This window comes from Primulina huaijiensis, chromosome 14 (genome assembly GCF_012295235.1).
Source record: "Primulina huaijiensis isolate GDHJ02 chromosome 14, ASM1229523v2, whole genome shotgun sequence".
NCBI classification, from domain to species: Eukaryota; Viridiplantae; Streptophyta; class Magnoliopsida; order Lamiales; family Gesneriaceae; genus Primulina; species Primulina huaijiensis.
In genome coordinates, this window is record NC_133319.1 from 18,903,231 (window position 1) to 18,925,367 (window position 22,137).

Consider the following 22,137-nt stretch of genomic DNA (forward strand, 5'->3'; position numbering starts at 1 on the left):
GATTATCAAAATATTGTTGTTTTGAAGATGAGACGTATTTGATTATATTTGTTTAGAATATTTGGTGATTGACAAATAACAGTATCGAGCTGTTTCAGGATTCAATTGTTTATCGATTGTAATTTTTGGTTTTCAGACTGCTGGATCAACTTAAGTCGTTCAGACAAAACATCAAGTTTAAGTCGTAGATTATCTGAACTCTAGCTGCAAGAGATCATCAGTCATCAGACTGGATCAAGTCTTAAATGCATTACACGTGTTTAAACCGTTAAACTCCAACTGCACTCCAACCACATTTAAAATAATTACACAGTATCCTACCAACACCTGAATGACATAAAGTTGTATATTTTGTCTGTAACCTATCAGCTTTTTCAGAAGCTAGGAGCTTAAACTCGCAAAATCACAAAGAACATTAAATGAGCATTAATGACGTACAATGACTGAAAGCGACGTGTCCATTTTATGGGATAATAGAATATATGATCGTTGAAAAGCAAATTCGACTATTAGAGTTTTTCAACTATATATATCAGATTTCAAAGTGAATAACAAGTTTAGCTGAATCACGATTACAAGCTTACATATTTCAAATTTGCATTCTTTCAAAAATTCTGAGTACACTTAAGAGATCATATTTCAAGCTGCTCAAATAGCACACTCATATCAGAAAGTATCAGATATTCAAGTATCACTTTGTCATAAACTCGTATCACAACCAACTCTAGTCGTTCAAGTTGGCTGTTGAGTTACATTGTGTTTTCTGGTGAACCGAATGTTTTTAAACATTCAAAATTTGTTGTAGTGAATACTAAGAGTTTTAACTCAGGTATTGATAAGTCCAACGTGAAGTAGGTTCTTACAAATAATTGTATCAATCAAAGTCTTTTAGTGAAATTCTTCTTAAGTTAAAGAAGAAGTGACATATGAATATTTATCTTCAAACATACATAAAATACTCGTCTTTTTATATTGCACATATTTTACTATATGTTCATATAGTTGTTTCTTGTTAATTGTCGGTTACACTATATATGCTTTATCACTATTTAAGTCAGATTGTTTCTGCTTTTATTCATTTATCATTCACTGGTCCAACTAAGTTCAAGAATATTTATTAACAACCTAAAAAATGTAAAGAACAATTTAATCTTTAGAAAATTTTTAAATGCACTCCTTCTAAACTCTAATCGGAACCCAACTATATTATATCCTGAAAACAACATAAGGTCTTTTGCACTCAAGGGCCAATCTCTGTCCGGCCCGTAAAACCTTTGCGTGTCTCCGTTATCTTTTGGGAGACGCCCGTAGGTCCTAACACAATATTAGAATTTTTCCAATTCAACTTTGAGTAGGTTTCTTGTGAGACGGTCTCACGAATCTTTATCTGTTAGACGGGTCAATCCTACCGATATTCACAATAAATAGTAATATTTTTAGCATAAAAATTAATAATTTTCATGGATGACCCAAATAAGAGATCCGTCTCACACAAGTTTTTTCCTTAGAATTTTTCCAATAAACGCGATAATAAAATTGAATTCTCATATTTGTCAAAAAATATACCAATCTTGAATCTTGTTGTTGAAATCCTAATTGTCATAGTTTAACGAGAATTTCGATGGAGATTACTATCTTACGTGGCCAGTGTGATATGTTAAGATCAAACAATTATCATTTGGTCAAAAGCTAAAGCTGATGATAATTATGTAACTTAAATATTTTAAATCGTACAACAGTCCATACATCACTTTTCGATTATTCTCCCAAAATGAACAATTATTGCCTTACAACATGATAGCGACACATTTATGGGGGTCAATATTTAACTGAAATTAATTTAATTATTTATTGAATAAATAAAGATTTTAACATAAAAATTTCAAAATATTATAGTTAAATTATTAATAATTAAACTTAAAATATAATATAATTAATTTTTTTTTTAAAAAATAAATCATTAGGATAAATTTTTTTTTAATGAACATAATTCATTAAATAGGATAACTTTGCTACAATGCATCTTTGTGTACAATAACGCTGAGTTGGAATAAGAAATCAAGGGCTACGCTAAAATAGCGCCTGACTGGAGATGTCCTTAAAATTTTAAAGTACTATGTTGAACCTTTCTCATTTTATCGAGGTTCAAAGTGCAATTTTACCCTGGCAGTGGTTTCTATCAAACCAGGACAACAATGGTCTGTGTTCAGCTTCGATGGATGCTTTCAATCTTGTGAATGTTAATGGCGTCTAAGTTAATCCCATACCTTTTCCCGTGGCTGTTCCTTCCCACCTGTATACTCATATTCCTCTACTCCGCCCTCCTACCACTCTACCCCACCTCGAAACCCAAATCACCCACTCCCGACATTCCTCTCTCACCTCCATCCCCGTGCAATCTCTTCATGGGAAAATGGGTTTTCGATCCGACTCGCCGACCCATGTACGATCCAACCTGTCCTTTCCACAGAAACGCTTGGAATTGCATCAAGAATCAGAGGGAAAAAATGGGTCGGATCAATTCGTGGAAATGGGTTCCGGAGAATTGTGAATTGAACGTGGTCGACCCGATTGGGTTCTTGAATCTAATGAGGAACAGGAACATTGGGTTCGTGGGTGATTCCTTGAATGAGAACTTTCTGGCGGCGTTTTTGTGTATATTGAGAGTTGCTGATGATGGTGCTACCAAGTGGAAGAGAAAGGGTGCCTGGAGAGGAGCTTATTTTCCAAAATTTAACGTGACTGTTGCGTATCACCGTGCAGTTTTGCTGGCTAAATATGGGTGAGTAGCATTGTTTAAATTATTGGCGAGACCAATTTTTCTAGAAATGCAAGCTTTTACCTGTCTGAATAGCTATGTAGGAATGAGCTGAATGTATGTCCATTTCAATATTTATAGCTAATTGATTCCTACCATGGTGTCGTTTGATTTGACGATGATATTTTATCAGGATTCTTCTATTTTATTCGGTATCTTCCAACTTTGTGAACCATGTTCAACCTAGGTGTTCCATTGTTGTTGGAGTTTATTTTCATTAATTTAGTCTTTCAAGCATAGTTATTAAAAGCCCACAGGACGTGGGCTCAAGGCGTGTGCACCAAAGGCTCAAGGTCACTTTTAATTGTGACTTCAATTTGGAGAAAGTAAATAAATATTCTTCAGATATTTACATTGTAGCATATCAATAGTTCGATATTTAGGATGCTTCACTTCAATAAAACGCGTCTCCGCCATATGCCTTACGCCACACGCCTAGTCTCTATGATACTTATAAGCCTTAGCGAGTGTTGCTCATCAATAAAGAATGGTTTCAAGAGTATTTTATTTTCAATCTGAAGTGACCTGATTCTTGTAGAAGAAGCTTTACCCTGTTTTTTATGTTCCACAAATCCTGGCCCCTGGGTAAATTGTTTGTTGTTATTTGTTTTTATGTAAAATGTCGTTTCATCTGAAAATGAACTGGCTGCCTCACTAGCATTGCGGATTACATCTAGGTGGCAGACTAAACAGCCTGAGTTGTCTGGTCAAGATGGAATGGAGGGGATGTACCGAGTAGATGTAGATGTTCCAGCAGATGATTGGGCTAATATTGCCGAGTTCTACGATGTTTTAGTTTTCAATACTGGCCACTGGTAATTCTACATTATCTCATTTTCCTTGTTACGTCTTGGAAGGTTTTCACTTGTTGGCTCGTTTACTTTGCTGCTTGCACATCTCTTAGATGGGCTCTGAATGAGAAAATCTCAAGTGCAGGGGGTTGGGACATTGATCATATAACTAGCAGAAAGATGCAGTGTTGTACTTTTCTGCACACTTTATTTTTTTCCTGAGTTGCAACTCATTAAGCTTATCGCCTCTCGTTTTCTTGATGATACACGATTGATTTCAGTAGTTCTAGATTGTTTGTGCTTTGTACTATTCTCAGCTTGGAAGATGATCAGCTTCGTGTGAATTTTCCTTTTTTTTAATTGGTAAATAAAATTTTATAGACCGAAATTCCTGTGAAGCTTCTTATCTTAATGAAACATGTATTGTGAATATTAAGGATACATGTTTACTTATTTTTCTCAAAGCAATATTCAAACTTATTCGCAGCTGTGAACAACTTGTTCCCAACTCCAACTTAAATACACTGATCCATAAGAAAATCTTTCCTTTTTTTTTATGTGTCTGGGGTGCATCTGATTGACACTTTAAAGGATTCAGAGAGCCCATTTTTTTACTCTCACAAAGTAACGAGTCACAAATTACGAACTAAAGAGTTGTCTTTTGTGGCTCTCATAGGTGGGGCGAAGATAAATTTCCCAAAGAGACTCCTCTGGTTTTCTTTCAGGGTGGCCAACCAATACATCCTCCTCTAAAAATGTTGGACGGCCTCAACATCGTTCTTGAACACATGGTAGATCACATTGAGAAAACATTCCCCAAAAAGGCACTCAAGTTTTGGAGGCTGCAGTCCCCGAGGCACTTTCATGGTGGCGAGTGGAATCACAACGGCAGTTGCTTGTTTGACGAGCCCCTCGAGGAACGCCAGGTACGCAATAAAACTGGTCTCTGTTTTCTTTCCCTCTTTTTGATTGTTGATTCAGATCTGGGGCTAGTGGCACCTATGACCTATTGTCTCATTATTTTTTCACTTGGTCGATTGGGACTCACTTATGGAACCCAGTATGCCATCCATGTATTTGATCCAAAATTTTAGCGAAGTTAAAGATGAATGAGTCAACGTAAAGAACATTCTAGATAATGTGAAGTGTAAATCAAGAGTATCATAGAAATATCATAAATTATATAAAATGCCACACCATTTTCCTGAAATAAAACCAAGTTAAAGAATACTGATAAATGAGCAGCTTGACTTGTGGTTTGATCCCAGTAATGGAGGAGTTAACAAAGAAGCTAGACAATTGAACCACCTTATCGAGGCATCATTGAAAGGAACAAGTATCAGGATACTTGATCTGACTCACATGAGCGAGTTTAGAGCCGATGCCCATCCAGCAGTTTGGTTGGGAAAGAAGGATGCAGTGGCTATCTGGGGCCAGGATTGCATGCATTGGTGCCTACCGGGTGTTCCTGATACATGGGTCGATATCTTGACACGACTAATCAGCAACAACTTGGAGAGATGATTGGTCGACTAACATGGACATGATTGAAATTTGGCGTTTGCTCTATGCTGGCTCCACAATCTGAACCATGAAAGTGGCAGCAATTTCTGGAAAATTTCGGCCATTTCAATCAAACTTGAGTGGCATTGTTCAAGATTTGAGCAGCAAATTTTTTTCCAAATTGTAGTTTCAGCCTTGTTATTACCTTTTTATAATTTGAAATTGTACTTAAATGCAAACTTTGTAATGATTTTACAGCTGCAGAGAAACATTAGTGATATAATTTCATCCATAACATTCATTCAATTCTCTGGTCTAATGGTTACCCTATTCAACACAACTCACTCGAAGTAGCAATCCTAAGCTATGCTTAGGAATATGAAGAGCACATGCTCATTTTGGGGATAACTTTTTTTTTTTTTTTTTTTTTAAAATCTGGTCAATTATTTTTTTAAGAAAATTATTGATCTTATGTGCGATAATTTGAGATAATAAATATTAAAATAAAGAATAAATTAGACACCGAGATATACGTGAAAAACTCTTAAAAATTATTAGGGTAAAAACCATGGGCAAGATAAAAATAATTTTTCTATAATATTTCATTGTGTACAATCACTCACTGTATCTCTGAAAAGAATATACACTCTCTCAATATAAGATAACAAAATACATCAAAAATATTATAGAACTAATACTCAAATGCTATACGATAAGAGAAACACTCGATAATATAATGATTTTAAGTTCCACTGAATTTTCTCGTCGATAGTCTGCCAACCATCATCAACCTATATAAATGTTGTCTACCATAAATGCTATCTGTCACCTACATTATTTTGCCGACATTTCTCCCACTTGGAGAGTTGAATGAGAATCAAAATATCTCCACACATATTTTCAATCTTGTCATTCACTGATGCTTATGTTTCTACTAGGCCACTTGAGGATCTACACCACTCAAACTTGTCAATGTTCACTGGCTTGGTCAGAACATCAGCTATGTTCTCCTTTGTATGGATCTTCTGCATATCCAAACTTTCTTCTTCTACCACTTCACGAACAAAGTGAAATTGAACTTCAATGTGTTTAGTCCTGGAATGAATGACTGGATTCCTTGTGTTGTGCAATGCGCTCTGACTATCACAAAACAAAGGAACTTTATCTTGTTTGTGTTCGATCTATTCCAATAATCTTTTAATCCTCCTTGCAAGCTTGAGTAACAACCATAAATTCTGCCTTTATTGTAGATAACATTACAACTGTTTGCTGTTTTGAAACATATCTTACTACTCCCTCTGCAAATGAAAACACATAACAAGTAGTAGATTTTCTCTTATCAGAATCACTTGCATAATCTAAATCGACATAGCCCCTGAGTATAAAATCCGATCCTCCATAACATAATGCAACATTTGAGGTACCCATAATGTATCTAAGGATCATTTTAACAGTGCTCTAATGCTCTAATCCAGGAGTTATCATATACCGACTAACTGCTCTCACTACTTGTGCAATGTCCGGTCTTGTACAAATCATAGCGAACATCAAACTTCTCATTGGTTTACTATCTTGCACGTTGAAGTGTTGCAAGACTTTCTTCAAATAATTTTTTTGAGAAAGCCAAATCTTTCTGTTACTTCTGTCTAGATGAACTTGCATCCCTAGAATCTAGTCCCAAATCCTTCATATCAAATTCCCTAGTCAAATGTGTCTTCAATCCTCGGATCTGATCTCAGTTCGGGCCTACTACCAACATGTCGTACACATAAAACAACAAAATGATTTAATCATTACCAGACCTCTTGAAATACGTACAAGGGTTTGCACTTAGTCTGTTGTATCAAAGGTCCATGAAATAAGATTCAAATCTCTTGTACCAACACATCGACGTCTGTTTGAGACCATACAAAGTTTGTTCAACCTGCAAACCAAGTTCTCTTTACTTTTTCCGCAAAACCTTCTGGCAAGAGCATATAGATTTCTTCTTCAAGATCTCCATGAAGAAATGTCGTTTTCACATCTAGTTGTTCTAGATATAAGTCAAACATAGCACACAATGCCAACACTACTCTGATTGTTGTAAGCCGAACCACATGAGAAAATATCTAATTGAAGTCGATGTTTTTTTTTCTGCGTATATTTTTTGTTACCACCAATCTAGCACGATACTGATCCACTTCGTTATTGCCATCACGCTTGATTTTATAGATCCATCTGTTACCAATGACTTTTTCCCCTTGTGGTAATGAACAAGATCCTAAGTTTTATTTTTGTCTAATGCCTTCAACTCTTCTTGCATTGCTGTCATCCATAAAGATACATCCAAGCTTTGAGTAGCCTCATAGAGACACGATGGCTCACCATCCTCTATTAATAGACAATATGCAATATTGCTTTCAGTGACATAATCTGAAAGCCAACCTGGTGGTCTTCTGTCTCGAATTGACTCCCTCACATTGGAAACCTCGGACTCAATATGTTTTTGTTCTTCGTGCTCTGGTACTGCTTCACAAAAAATTTGATCTTCTTCTGTTTATTTTCCAACTGAAATATAGTAGTTTCTGAATTCAGCGTGCATTTATCTCTATTTACTCCTCGAAGATAACATATCTGATGATGACAAGTTTGTGGACAGTATGATCCCACAAGCGAAACCTTTTTACTCTAGCAGCATAACCCAAGAAGATACACTTTTTAGATTTCGAATCCAACTTCGATCTTTCTTGATCATTGTATATAACATATACAGAACTTCCAAATGTATGCAAATGAGAATAATCATCCTGCTTTCCAGTCCACATCTCCATCGAACTTTTCAGATCAATCGCCACTAAAGGAGAATGATTGATAATATAACAAGCTGTTTTGACTTCTTCCGCCCAAAATGACTTGTCTAGACCCGCAGTCCTCAACATAGCTCTTGTTCTGTCCAACAAGGTCCTATTCATCTGCTCCGTCACTCTATTCTGTTGAGGTGTGTAAGTCGTCGTAAACTGTCTTTTGATGCCCCCGTGTTGATAAAATGCATCAAATTCGTCACTGGTATATTTTCTTCCATTGTCAGTTGTCAAACACTTGATTTTCTTTTTAGATGCAAGTTCAATCCGCACTTTGAAATTTTTGAAGATCTAGAAAACATCATATTTCTTCTTGATTGGATACACTCAATATCTCATAGAGAAATCTTCAATGAACGAGACAAAATATCTCGATCATCCTAGAGATACAATCGGTCCTTGCCAAACATTTGAATGAATCAGCTCCAATATGCTTTTGTTTTTGGCATTGGAAGTGTCAAACTTAAATCTGCGTTGTTTATTGGTAACACAATGCTCACAAAAGGGTAGCGACACTTTTGTAAGTCCCGTCAGCAGTTTTCGTTCTTAGAGAATTTTCAACCCTCGTACTGACATATACCCGAGCTTTCTATGCCATAACACTGTTAATTTTTCTCTTGAACCAATTGATGCAACAGTTAGTTCCGCCTCTTTGTGTGTTTCTCCCAAAAGACATATAGATTTGCAGTAACTTTTTCCGCCTTCATAACCACATGTCGTATCTCTTGTATGCTGCGAATGGTACCATCAAATATCTTTATTTTGATAGTACAGATCCCAGCGATTTCCAAGGAATGATCATTTTTCATGAATACAGATCCTCCTAAGACTGATTTATAATGATGAAACAGTTCTCTTCTAGACGTCATGTGCCATTTCACTCCTAAATCCATATCCATGTGTCACAAAATTTGTGTCTGTCTTCTGTAACTGTTGTCGCTTCGCTGAATAATATTTCACTACCGTCTGAAGTACTGACCACATTTCCTTGAGAACCCTTCTTGATACTCGTACACTCTTTCTTGAAGTGTCCTTTACTGTCACATTTAAAGTAGTAAATATTTTTCTTTTTACTTCTTGACTTTGATCTACCTCACATTTGGCTCCTACTGGATTCACGGTCTATAAATCTTCCTCTTATCATCGGTAAAGCTTATGTCTGCTTCAAAGTTACCAACTTATCTTTCTTATTCTTGTGTCTGCTTTATTATCCGAGAACTGTAGTTAAGACATCATCGAATTTTAGAGAGCCCATGAGAATATTATTGGTTAAGTTGATGATAAGTTGTTCATATGAATCTGGTAGACTTTGAAGTAGAAGCTTCGCACGTTCATTTTCCTCTATTTTATGCCATATAGAAGTGAGTTCGGCAAATAAAATATTTAGTGTGTTGATATGGTCAGTCATCGATGATGATTCCACCGTCTGAAGAGTACAAAACATTCTCTTTAGGAAAATCTTGTTGTGTAGTGACTTGATCTCGTACATCTTTGTTAAAGTATCCCAGATAACTTTTGTTATTTTTATCTCAGATATACTTGATAGTACTTTGTCTATTATAGTCAAATGTAAATTGGCAACAAGATTATCATTCATCTAATTCCACTTTCCATCGTCCGTCATTTCCATCGGTCTGTCTCCAACAGCCGTCAAACAATTCTCTTTTCTTAAAACTACTTGTATCTTTATTTTTCACAGCATAAAATTGTTTCTATTGAACTTTGTTATCTCGTATATGCCCGAAATTATGTCTAAAATAATTTAGTGGATTGGACAAAACAATCCCACCTTGACAAAAAATCTCAAAAAAATCTTTTTTGATGTGGTAGGTCAGTTTAGGCTGTAACCACAGAGTATACTCAGAATTTTAAAAAAATTTAAACTAAGGTTCTGATACCACTTGTTGGTCCACGTGTGAAAATTTAAGATAATAAATATGAAAATAAAAAATAAATTGGACACCGAGATTTACGTGGAAAACCCCTAAAAATTATTAGGTTAAAAACTACGGGCAAGATGAAAAAATTCCACTATGATATTTTATGGTGAACAACAACTCACTGTGTTTCCAAAGATAATACACACTCTTATAATACATGAGAACAAATCACCTCACAAATATTATAAAATTGGGCACTCAGATGCTATAAATTAAGAGAAACACTCGATAATTGAATTATTTTAAAGAGCAGAATGATACATCTCTTTACAGATTCATCATTTCACTGAATTTTCTCGTCCACAATCTGCCAACCATCATCAGCGTCCATAAATGCTATCGACCAACTAGATTATTCTGCCGACAAAAATGACTTGCTCAAGTAAATACATTTAAGTGATCATTTTCTTTTTTAAAAAAAGTTGGCTAGTTTTATTTTACAAATTCGGCCCATTTTGGTCCATTAAATTTGCTCAAACACGTCCAAAGTTACAGGTTTGAATAGTCCATCGTGCAAACAATTGAATTCACTAATTTATATTTGTCAAAAAAATTATGTGAGACGGTCTCACGGGTCGTATTTGTGAGACGGATATCTTATTTTGGTCATCCATGAAAAAATATTATTTTTTATGCTAAGAGTATTACTTTTTATTGTGAATATGTGTAGGGTTGACCCGTCTCACAGATTAAGATCCGTGAGACGGTCTCACATGAGACCCACTCTTTATATTTATAAATTTATTGGCTTCTCTAGTTTCTATTTTTTAACTAATAATTTTCTCTTGTAACAAAACCAAATCAATTACATTAATTAATTAACAATCAGACACAACTCATCAAGAAATTGCTCATAAAATTCATCTTTTCCGTCAACTACAAGTCGGGTTTATAAAACTATCATCCGATCCTAATTTGTTCGGATAGAAAAATAATACTCATTAAATGCTTTAAATCATTTAACCCGCCAAAACCAGATAAGTCAAAATAGTTCAGGCCTATCGGGTAGATCCACCCGCCATATTAAATAGACGATCTAAATTGACAATTTGGTCGCCTAGTGGTATGGGTTACGGTGGGTTGCAGGGCACCCCGCCCCAACTAGCCAAATTACATCCAAAATTAGCTTAGCTGTCAGGCCATTCAGATCAGTCCACCCGATATGTTAAATAGAGAGGTTGAGTTGATAATTTTCAATCCGTCAAAAGTCAAATTAACTCACTTTCGCTAGCTGGTTTTGACATCTATAACCAAAAATCCGGACAAAATCTAGGACTAGTATATGACATTTTCGGACTCATCCTCCATTTACATCATATTTTCACACGTATCAATAATATAACATTTGACTCGAATCTTACAATAAATTCATATTTGTCAATTTGTTATCCGGCAGTCATATATAATTTATTATTGATATATTATCTTATCATACAATATTATTCTGCCAATTTATTTGATAATTATGGCCTGAAATGATTAGTTTAGTAAATAACCTTTTACCTTTCTTTGTGCTTATTTACAGCATACAAATCAAAACCTCAAACAATCCCCTCGAAACAGACGAAGGGAAAAACAATGGGTCCAAAAATTCTCCTCACCAATTCCCCAAATCTCCTCCCACAATTCACAAAATCCCAAAGGCATCCCTTCCTTTCCAATCCCACCCCAGCCAAATCCCTGCGGTTCAATCACAACCCGTGCAGAGCCATCAAAATCTCATGCATCAAAAAGAAAGAACCAACGACCGACGAAACACTAGCGGCGGAACTCAGCCCGCACATAAATAATCTAAACACCAGCACGCTGCAAAGAGAAGAAGCCTTGAAGAAAAGCCGAGAGCTCCTGTTCATCGAGGTGAGCAATTTCACGAGGTTGCAACCAGAGGATTTGAGGAAGAAATGGAGGAGAATGGGCGAAGAGGAGATATGGGTTTTGGCCAATGGGTTTGTTTCGGAATGGAGCGCCCATTTCCACCCACTATCCGCTAGATCCGTGAAGGAAATGGTGGAAGAGTATTTGGCTGAAGAAGGTGAGTTTTCGGATTCTGGTTCTGGTTATGCTTCTCCTAATCTGTTTCCTGATTTCGGGAAATTGCTGGGCTTCTCGCGAAATGGTGAAGAATGAGAAATCAAGTTTTATTTATTTTGTTTTGTTATTCTTGGATTGAGATTGAATATGTTTTTTTAACGGAAAATTGACCTTCAGTCTTTATTCGTCGTTTTTTTTAGTTCAATCTCTGATTACTTTTTGAGTAACACATTTCCACACGAAGTGTACCACAATTTGTATAACATAGTAACATAATTTTGTAAGAAAGAAGTGAACTCAAATAAATGTTTTGATTAGAAATTTTTTACCAACTTTTTTTTTTTAAAATATTAGATTTTATCGTATATTATTTATAGAGGTTAAATTTATATTCAACTTTCTAACATTGTCCAATTATGTGTATATTAGCAAAGGTTGATTTCTATTTGATGTCAGCCATCCGATCAACATGAAATCAAGGGTCCAGACTTTATAGGGTATATGTACGATCGCCACGGGAGCCTATCTGTTAGAGGATCTAGGCCGTCCATTTATGTTTCACTCGGATTAAAGTTTGCACCATTCGATATGCCACGTGGAATCAAAGAAACACACTCCAAAACGAAAACACTGAGAAGGGCTCTGAGTCCAACCAGATTTTTTTAGTCTAAATTTCATACTTTTAGACTAAAGGAGAGGAGTGCCCCTAAAATTGTCACATCTTGACGGATTCAAGCTCATCTCAAAATTGACCCTAGTCCTGTAAGAGCCATACCTCATTATTGATCAAGGGCTCGGCTACCATGCCCGACCATATAGTAAGGTATCCAAGCCCAAGAGTCCGAGCTCATAAGTTTCTAACAGAGCCGGACCCTTCAACTATGTTTGTTAAAGGTCCGAACTATTTACTAGAAGTTCGAGCCCATTCAGGTGGTCGGAAAGCATGGGCTCTAACGCAGTTAGGGAATGTGAAGACATTATCGTCAATAAATAAGAAGTCCCGATAAATACGGGATTCGATCAAATCTCATCAAGATAAGGCAAGAGTTCTGGCCGTCATCAAGAGTTCTGGCCGTCATCAAGAGTTTTAGCCGATATGGTTAAGGAGTCCTATCATATGAGATTTTCTATCTCAGGTAGAATTCCACTCTAGCAATAATCCTACTCCTATAAGGTAACCAATCCCTCATGCATATATAAATACAAGGTATTGGTTACAATTTATTCAATCACGTTTTCTTGCTCACTTAGTACTATTATATCTCACTCTTAAGTTTTCTCTCAGGACTGACTTAAAAATCGGAGGGTTCACGCCGGAAAACTCACCGGCGCCCCCTAACCTTATTTTTGTTTGTACAGAACCTAGAACACCGACCGTTCCACTCAGCTGTAAAAATTTGAAGGCCCGCTCTCTAGACCGAATCCGATATAAAATTTTGGTAACATCATAATCATACTTGAATTCAAATATAACAATTTCAAGTTGAATTTAAGCTTTAATTTGTTTTTCTGTATTTGACTCGATTAGATTAGTTTCCATCATATCATATTCATCAAAAAGTGTGTGTTTTCGTCATTTTTTTATTCTAAAACTTCAAAAGTTGAGGCTACAATTTGGTAAAAGTCAATTACATAATTTTTTGGATTTAAGCATCACATAGTTTAGAATTAGGAGAGGTCATTAACCAATATTCTTAAACAAGAATAATTGGTAATGTACAATGATTTAGTCTAAAGTCAAAAGAAACGTTGAAGTCGTAGACACAGTTATTATGATTATCAACTAAAAGGAAACATTTAGATACACCTAATTGAAATTCACGTTGATCTTAATACACCAACTAAAAAGGAAGTTAACATGGCCTTGCATTTCAAGAACCTACCTTTCTTTCTAACCACCAAACTCTAAAAAGAGCATTAGCCATCTTCAACAAATGAATACATGGATGCTATCAATAAAGAAGAAAAGGGAAGAAAAAACTTGAATGAACGAATTAGACGCCAACCAACAAGGTCAGCCATTGTCACAATAAACTCGTGCCAAGTAATGAATCTCTCTCTCTCAGTCTGAATCTACACTACTTGGGGTCGAGTAGAAACAATAACCGATACATCAAGGACCTCTAAGCACCCCCTGGGTGTGTTTATCTCTATACAAATTATAAGAAGCTTGAAAAAATGCCTATGAAGCTTGGGTGGAGGGAGTCGTGACTCCAGAAAAAGAAATAATAATAAATATCTCTCTGTGAATCTACACTACTTGGGGTCGAGTAGAAACAATAACCGATACATCAAGGACCTACAAATTATAAGAGGCTTGAAAAAATGCCTATGAAGCTCAGGTGGAGGTAGTTGTGACTCCAGAAAAAGAAACAACAAATAGTTGCAGATGCAGAGAGAGGAGGCTCAAGAAACTCCTTTCTGACTCTGCTTGACCTTAGCTCGTACCTTCGGCTCCAGTATCTGTATCTAGTCTGAATATTCTGTTAAGGGCATTCATGTTTTCCAGTATTTCATTCAAACTCCGGTTATCAGCTCCGTCACAGCGCAGGTGTTTCATTGGACCATGGAGGAGCTGGTTAACAATTCCTATGCTAAGATCATAAATAGCTTTCTTTTGGTTCTTTGTGATGTTGTCTCCCAGTTTCGACAGGCACTTTTCTACCTCGGGAGCCCTGATATTTTCTGCGTACTCTCTAATATTCTTGATGGTTTGAACGGTCTGAAGGGAGTCTTTCCATGCTTCAAATTGTTTGATTTCATCTGCGATGATTGCCTCTGCTTCCATGGCTTTCCGCAATCGGTCCTCCTTGTTGGATGCCACTACTTCCTTTAAATCGTCCACATTATAAACTTGAACATTTTCAAGATCCTCTACGCATGACCCCACATTCCGAGGAACAGAAATGTCGACGAATAGCCTCTGCCCTCCAATGTTAGAGCTCACAGGGGGAAGCATCTGGACTTGATCTTTCGAAAAGAGGAGCGTTTCTGAAGCAGTGCATGTGAAAACTGCATCAGCTTCTGCAGCAGATGCTAACAATTCTGAGAGGGGCCTATATACTATTTCAACATCTTTGAGTTCTTCACAGATAGAGGCAACTCTGTCCTGTGTTCTGTTGACGAGGACTATTTTCTTGCATCCTTTTGCCGCCAAGTGCTTGATCACAAGCTTCCCCATCTTGCCAGCACCAACAACCAACATTCTGGCGGTGGTATGTGGAATTTCCGGAAGGTTCATCATCGCAAGCTCCACTGCTGCTGAACTAACTGATACCGACCCTGTGGAAATATTGGTCTCGGTTCTAACACGTTTTCCAACAGTTATGGCATGCTTAAAAAGCCCGCTAATTTTACGGCCAAACCCAGGGACTCCTTGTCCCGTTCTAACAACTTGTTTAACCTGTGAAAGAATTTGACCTTCACCTAAGACAAGGGAATCCAGCCCAGAAGCGACTTCAAACAGATGTTGCGCAGCATCTTTATTGTAAAGCAAAAATCTGTACTTGTGGAGTTCTGAAACTGGCACCGAGCTAATCTGTGGAGAAAGATTACCAAATTGAGCGCTATTCATATTTCTATGTAACATAAAGACAAATTTGACATCTGTAGAATTTGTTTCATGATAAACACCACACGAGGACAAAAGGAGGCAAATACTTGATGGGGTTATAGCATCAAACTGACCTCAAGCAAAATTAAACATCAGCGATAAAGCTATCAACAATTGCTCTTAAATCTATTCAGAGTGATAACTAAACATAATATGAGAATGGCGAGTACCATTACCTTAGACATCCATTCAGTAACTTCTTTAATCCCGCGATGTTGAGAAAGAGCCACGACATAAATTTCCATTCTGTTACAAGTGCTAAAAACAGCAGCTTCCTCTATATGATTTAATGAGCAAAGTTCACCAATAGCTTGAGGCCATTGTGCTTCTGGAATAGAAAGCTTCTCACGTATCTCTATGGGTGATGTAAGGTAATTAAACCCCACCACCACAATACTGCTCCTTTCCCTTGTATAACCTGAGAAAAAAATTCGCATATTTTCTCAGATCATTTGCCAAATAAATTTTACGAATCATCGATGAGTCATACAAGAATAACCAAAATAATCACAAACTCTTTATTCTCCAACTCCACATCATACCATGTCAAGCCGATAAACCAGGTATCATTAAAAACCAAGATGAATGAATGGTTGCGGAAAACGACTAGAACTAAATGACAATTATCTTCGTTTTTTGACTTCTCATCAGCAAAGATGCATACAACTACTCACCATTCTTAACAAAACAAAGAAGATTACCAAAAAGTAAAAGAGAAGATATATAAGGAAATGGCAAACATGATAGAAGCAAGCCAAACCAATATGGCTGGTAAAAAACCTTGGACACAAAACCCACAATTGGATCCCCTGAATCGCCCAGAATTTATCATCAAATGTACAGAGTTTCGTCATTACATTTCAAAACACAAAACAAAAGATTGAAAACATAGGAAAAAGATGAAACTTACGATTGGCTCCAGATGTCTTGAGGAGCTCCAACGCCGAAACACCCGACGTCTTGGATCCAGTCCCTCGGCTAGGAGCAACCTGACATCTAGGGCCCACTTTGAAGGACCCCGTTTCAGAAATCACGTGTTTCAGCCTCAAATGATCATCGATCATCCGCGGAAAACAAGCGACGGAAACACAAGGCATATTCCCAATGCGTAAGCCATTGCTGCAAAAATCCATCTTCAACCGAAAATCGGAATCAGCGTCACAGTAATTAGAAAAAGAAGAGGTCGGGAATCCCCTCGCCACCGCCACTGTAGAATAATGGAGGTTTGAATTTCAGGCGAGGAGATCGGGTTGGTGGAATTTATGCGTGGGTGGTCAGAGGATTAGGTGGAAATGGAAGAATGGACTTTCTTTCCAATGTGAAAATTTGGTTTGGTCGGAATGGAAAGACTCTTTGGTGAGAAATACAATTTAGTTTATTTAATAAAAAAAAATTTAACATGGATGGTTTGTGTTAAGGTAAGTTGCATGTATTTCGTTGTCTATAGATTCATTTTCCGGATTATACATTGTTTTGGCCAATGTAATATGTCCATTGTTGTATATTAAACTCTATTATCTATAAAATTCGTATACATAAATGAGATGTGACTCATATATTAGATGTGTATTTTATTAACGGGTATTTTTTAAAAGAAAAATTATTGGAGGTCAATTATATTATATACTTTTAAATGCACAACTATACGTATCAAAATTAAAATATGTATTGACTTTTATCGACCTTTCACTTGGTGTGAAGTCATATATATATTAGGGGTGGCACACGCTACAGTTGTAATGTTTGACTTTGACCAATTAATCCAGCAGTTGTGTGCAGTTTACAATATATTCTATGTTAGAATGTTGTTTCTTGCCTCTAAGATCTAGTGGAAGTTTAATTTTTTGTTTTGGTGTTCAAAACGTTTTTTTAACATCGTATGATTTAAGTTTTTCATAGTGTGTTGATTTGATGTACCATTTTATTTAAGAATGCTGGACACCAAACTAGTCTGTGATTAGCGGAGTTGGTCTTTTTTGTAAATCCATACAAACGATCAATTGGAATTAACGTCGACAGTCCATGATCTAAGACTATATTTGCAACGTCCCGAAAATTTGAAGGTCCACGTGAATCACATACATGCAAGTTATCAAATTTCTTATGTATTTTAATAGATTTATTTTAATTACATTAATTAAATGTGGTAGGCATATTTAAATGTTTAAAATATGGTTTTCTACTAGAATGCATAAAACTGTGTTTTAAAGGTTATTCGAGATGCGATCGAGGAACGGAGACCGGAGACCATGTAAAGGAAAATATTTTTATTAAATGATTATTTTAATTATTTAATATATGGTATATTTTAAATGGTATTTTCAAAATGGAAACTTTTAATGTGTTTTGATGCGTGGAGTCGTATTTTAAACCGGTATTCGATTTTTGATGAAAATAGAGACGTTTTGAGAACTCGACTAATATTTTTGCAAATTTTCCTAAACAAAATATTTTAAATATTATCTAATGGGCTTGATGAGCCTATTATACTAAGTTAATGAGCCTAAACTTGCACCATGTGTTTTATATCAAATAATCAAGCTTCCAAGCTCTTTTATTTCTTTCAAACTACACGCCCATCACCTAGGATTACTAGGACTCTGTCAGAGAAGTTTGAAGAAAAATTCAGCAAGCTTCTTCCTCCGTCTCTCCGCCAACGTTCCTCGCATTGCAAGTTGTTTTTCGTGCGTGAAATACTCAAAGGCACGCCTTAATCTTCCTTCAAGCATCTTTCACACCATATTATGTGTATTTAATTATGTTGGCATGAAAAATATGATGCGCTACTTTTATTTTCGTTTTTATGGCTAAATATACATAAAAGTAGAGTTTTCTTTTTTAAAAACTCTTGCTAATGATGCACAAAGGGGCTGCCATGGTAGAGATATTTGAAAAGATGTTTTTCACATGTTTAAGGGTCCATAGATACATAGATAAAGGATGCACGTGAAGGGCTGATGGATTGAACGAAAATTTGGTTATTTGTGAGTTAAGCTAGGGGTGAAGTTTGCTTCCTAGGTGCATGCGGCTGCTAGTTGCTGTTAGGGGCACGTCCAGGGGTCTTAAGAGGGCTGAGCCATGGTCCTAGATAGGATTCACGATGGTTGGTTCGAAGGCTAGGCATGAGCCGCGCCTATGGGAGTCGCGCATGGCTTCCTAGGGAAAGGGTGAAGGACTGAGCATGTTTGGGATGTTAGGTTCGATCCAGTGGCTTTCTATGGGCACAGTCATGGTCCTAGGATGGTGGTCTAGGGGCTGGTCTTTGTGGGTAAGGGCTGGGGCCGAAGGTTGCATGGGTAGGAGGCTAGGGTTTTCAAATTAGGACAAGAAAATTCAGTAGATGGTCTAGGCTTGTTCAAAGGTCTTAATTGGCTTGATTTGGGTTGTATATGGTATAATTTTGTGTTATTAAGCTTTGGTTCAATTTTGGTTAAGTTTCGAGTCAATACGAGTCAAAATCGGGATGTACGTCTAGGTTTAAATACAAATTGAGAAATTAGTCGAGGAGCTAAAGTTTACGTCTAAAAAATATTTATGGGTGTATTTTAAGGTGTCATATTAAATTTGGATGGATTTGGGTCGTCGTTTTAAGGTCTAAGGATAAATTGGTAAAGTTAGGGTTTCGGGGGCAAAACAGTCATTTTACACCTGAAAAATGTTAGACGTCCTTGCAGTGCCCTGAATGCTGCAATAAATGTTAAAATGTTTATTTTAAATGTTTATTGAATTTTATGATGACTAATTCTAAAAGACATGTTGCATGTTTGTTTTAAAAGAAAAATTATTTATATGTGCACGAATTTTTTTAAGTGATAGAAATATGAAAATTGAGGAAGGTGAATTGATCGTGACTAATACGAAGATGTAATGATATGTAAGGCCAATACTCAGTTGACAGGTAAAAATATCGCTGACGTCCCCGCAGTCCGATACCGTGGTAATATATAAATGGATTCATCGACCTACAGTTAATACGAAAGTCACAATTGAGGATCTGAATTCAATAAAAAAAAAAACGGATACGTATATGATGAAAAAGAAAAGTATGTGATGAAAGAAAAATGTTTAAAGTTTATGGTCATGAAAAGCTATTTTGATTAAAAGTATTGTCACTATGACTTGTGAATGTATATGTATTACTTGATATCATTGTTAAGGTTTGCTGAGTTAATAGACTCAATAGGTGTGATCGATGCAGGTGAGTATGATTTTGATGAAAGACTTGATGGTTGAACTAACTGTACTAATGATGCATATAACCCGAGGACATTTGCTAGTTTTCCGCATTATGTTTAAGATTTAAGTTTACTCTAAAGATTTTCTGACTTATGATGTTTTTGAGAGATTAAGATGTTTATGCTTTATTTTGAAAAATGCTAGTTCTAGGTTTGTTTGAAGATTACGATTTTATGTTTTGAATTGCGTTCTTTTGTATTTTCAAATAGTAGGTTGGTAATTATTTTAAATGGTGCAATATATTATGGTTCGGCCGAAGTATTGTAAAAAAGAAAAAAAAGTTTTAGTACTTTTTAAAGAAAAAATGAGTAGTGGACATTTCAATATTTCTCTTATAAATGACACTAAAGATCTAAATGTAATTCTGTAGTGAGATTCAATCACTAAAATTTAGCAATTTTGGCAGCGATGCAGCGATGGCGACAATGGTGGTGTACCACAGTAATGTGGTGGTCTCGGCCGAATTTGTGAGTTGGAGAGGGAGAGAGAGTTAAGAGAATCTCTATGTAGATTTCCTTAAGTTGTGTTGATTGAGTGTTGTCAACTTTTGATAACATGTTTTTTTTATTAAACACAATCTCTCAATATTATGGAGATTATTCTTTAATTAAGATTCTATTTATATCAGGATTCTTCAATTTTCATTATTTAAAATTCTCATGTTGTACTTTTCATTGTTGAAAATACCATGTATAATTAAATAATTATGAAATCTTGATAATACATGATATGATATAATTAAATACCTATTATTTAATTATTTAATCAATTTAATTAATTAACTCTAGATCTTTCTAGAATATTCCATGAGAATCTTACATCGTAGAGCTTAAACAATCGTGAACTCATTATAACTCCGATCGAAAAGATCGAAGATCGGAAAACTACGAAGTGACAATGAAAAATGAAAATTTCGATGAACAAAATTTTTCACCGATTTATATTTGCAACTGACTATTTTGGAACTTACTTCACTAAATTAGACAATTGCACTCTCTTCACTTAATTAACAATCATGATAACTTCCACACCTTCCAATAATTGAATATGCATATAAACTATTTTATAAGCAATACATTTGATCTCCATCAAACTAAAGTAGCTAAATTCAATTTCTTTAAGTTGACTATCGAGAACAAAGATTCAAATATTTGTATGACCCTAAATAGTTCAAAGACACAGCTAGCTGTGGGTTCACAACTTCATATGATTCAAAATAAAATTTGTTTTCATTCGAGCTTACCTAATCGACCTAATTCTTTTCATCAACTATTTGATCAAGAATGTTAGAACTCAAGTCTGATTGCACCATCGGATCATGATAAGAATGTTTAATAGCATCGCCTCATGATCTCCTAAGTATCACTGATAGTGTTTGCAATAATAAGTAAGTTATGATTAGCATATAAGTATGGTCTTTTCAACTCATATGTCCCTATCAAATTTGAACACCGAGAGTTGCAAATGAATTCGATAACGATGTGATGTATCTTTGAGTAATAAAACTGACATGATATGTGAAACTAAAGAAACACATTTCTATAATGCACATGTCTTACTTTGGCCAGATATTCTTTGCACTTATTAACACATTAGATTATATATGATATCCTTACTCATAGGTGAGCGGTGAATTCCCAACTAATATTTATTGACTCTTTCTTATTTCGAAATTGAAATCAACTTCTCCACATGATGACTTTCAATTGAGTCAGTAAACGAGTCAAAATGCATGCTAGTACGCAAAGCTTCCATGTTGTCCCGGGTATAATGACTAATGATGCACAAGCATGACCAATGGCTAATCCACTCGATAAACGATAACCATGTGGACAGTCCAAGGGAGAGTTGTTCAGCACCTCATCAAATGAGCACCCATCTATATGAATGCATATCTTCATAGCTTTACCAATGAAACATGATATTTACATCACATATGTCAATCTCGAGCTCGAGCGATATTTATTCTTATTTTAGGCTGATGATTTGACTAAGAAATTCTTTAGAATATACAGTATGCTTCCTAATGAGTTTCATGATCTACGTTGCGAGATACACCTTATGGTACTAATGTATATTCAAGGGCTTTATCTATGTAGCTTGCATGAATATATATATATAAAGTAAATGTCATAATTCGATAAAATCATATAATATTATTACAATAAAGATTGTTTTAAATAAGAGTTAATAAAGCCCAAGCCCCAAACTGGCTTGTTGGGCATCTACTCGAACAATCGGATGACTCATAAGATAGTCCAACACATAACGGTGAGCTTGAAATTTTTGACGTCATATTACAATTGAGACTTGAGTCTAATTCCACCCAAAAGTTAACTTAAGGAGGAAGATTATTCAAATTCAT

The 22,137-nt window shown here is 35.8% G+C and overlaps 2 protein-coding genes and 1 pseudogene across 3 annotated transcripts; 2 read left to right on the top strand and 1 right to left on the bottom strand.

Moving 5' to 3' along the window:
• Window positions 1-2,140: 2,140 nt before the first annotated feature.
• Window positions 2,141-5,418, top strand: LOC140957499 (protein trichome birefringence-like 12). 2 transcript variants are annotated; one of them, XM_073414794.1, is made up of 4 exons: window positions 2,141-2,782; window positions 3,496-3,633; window positions 4,286-4,535; window positions 4,855-5,418. In XM_073414794.1, the coding sequence occupies exons 1-4, from the start codon at window positions 2,238-2,240 to the stop codon at window positions 5,131-5,133; spliced, it is 1,212 nt and encodes a 403-aa protein (XP_073270895.1). In that variant the 5' UTR covers window positions 2,141-2,237; the 3' UTR covers window positions 5,134-5,418. The 2 variants fall into 2 exon arrangements, with proteins under 2 accessions (XP_073270895.1, XP_073270896.1); XM_073414795.1 differs by having other exon boundaries at window positions 2,142-2,782; window positions 4,878-5,147.
• A 6,052-nt stretch (window positions 5,419-11,470) lies between these two features.
• LOC140958055 (uncharacterized) lies at window positions 11,471-12,019 on the top strand. The gene has a single exon (XM_073415453.1). It carries the CDS (start codon window positions 11,471-11,473, stop codon window positions 12,017-12,019), a length of 549 nt encoding a protein of 182 aa, XP_073271554.1.
• Window positions 12,020-13,902: 1,883 nt separating this feature from the next.
• Window positions 13,903-16,964, bottom strand: LOC140957600 (glutamyl-tRNA reductase 1, chloroplastic-like; annotated as a pseudogene).
• Window positions 16,965-22,137: the final 5,173 nt, after the last annotated feature.

Coding starts and splice junctions, on each gene's coding strand:
- LOC140957499 (XM_073414794.1), top strand. CDS start 2,238: ATGTTAATGGCGTCTAAGTTAATCCCATACCTTTTCCCGTGGCTGTTC. Junction 3,634..4,285: donor GTTTTCAATACTGGCCACTG/GTAATTCTACAT, acceptor TGGCTCTCATAG/GTGGGGCGAAGATAAATTTC. Junction 4,536..4,854: donor AGCCCCTCGAGGAACGCCAG/GTACGCAATAAA, acceptor ATAAATGAGCAG/CTTGACTTGTGGTTTGATCC.
- LOC140958055 (XM_073415453.1), top strand. CDS start 11,471: ATGGGTCCAAAAATTCTCCTCACCAATTCCCCAAATCTCCTCCCACAA.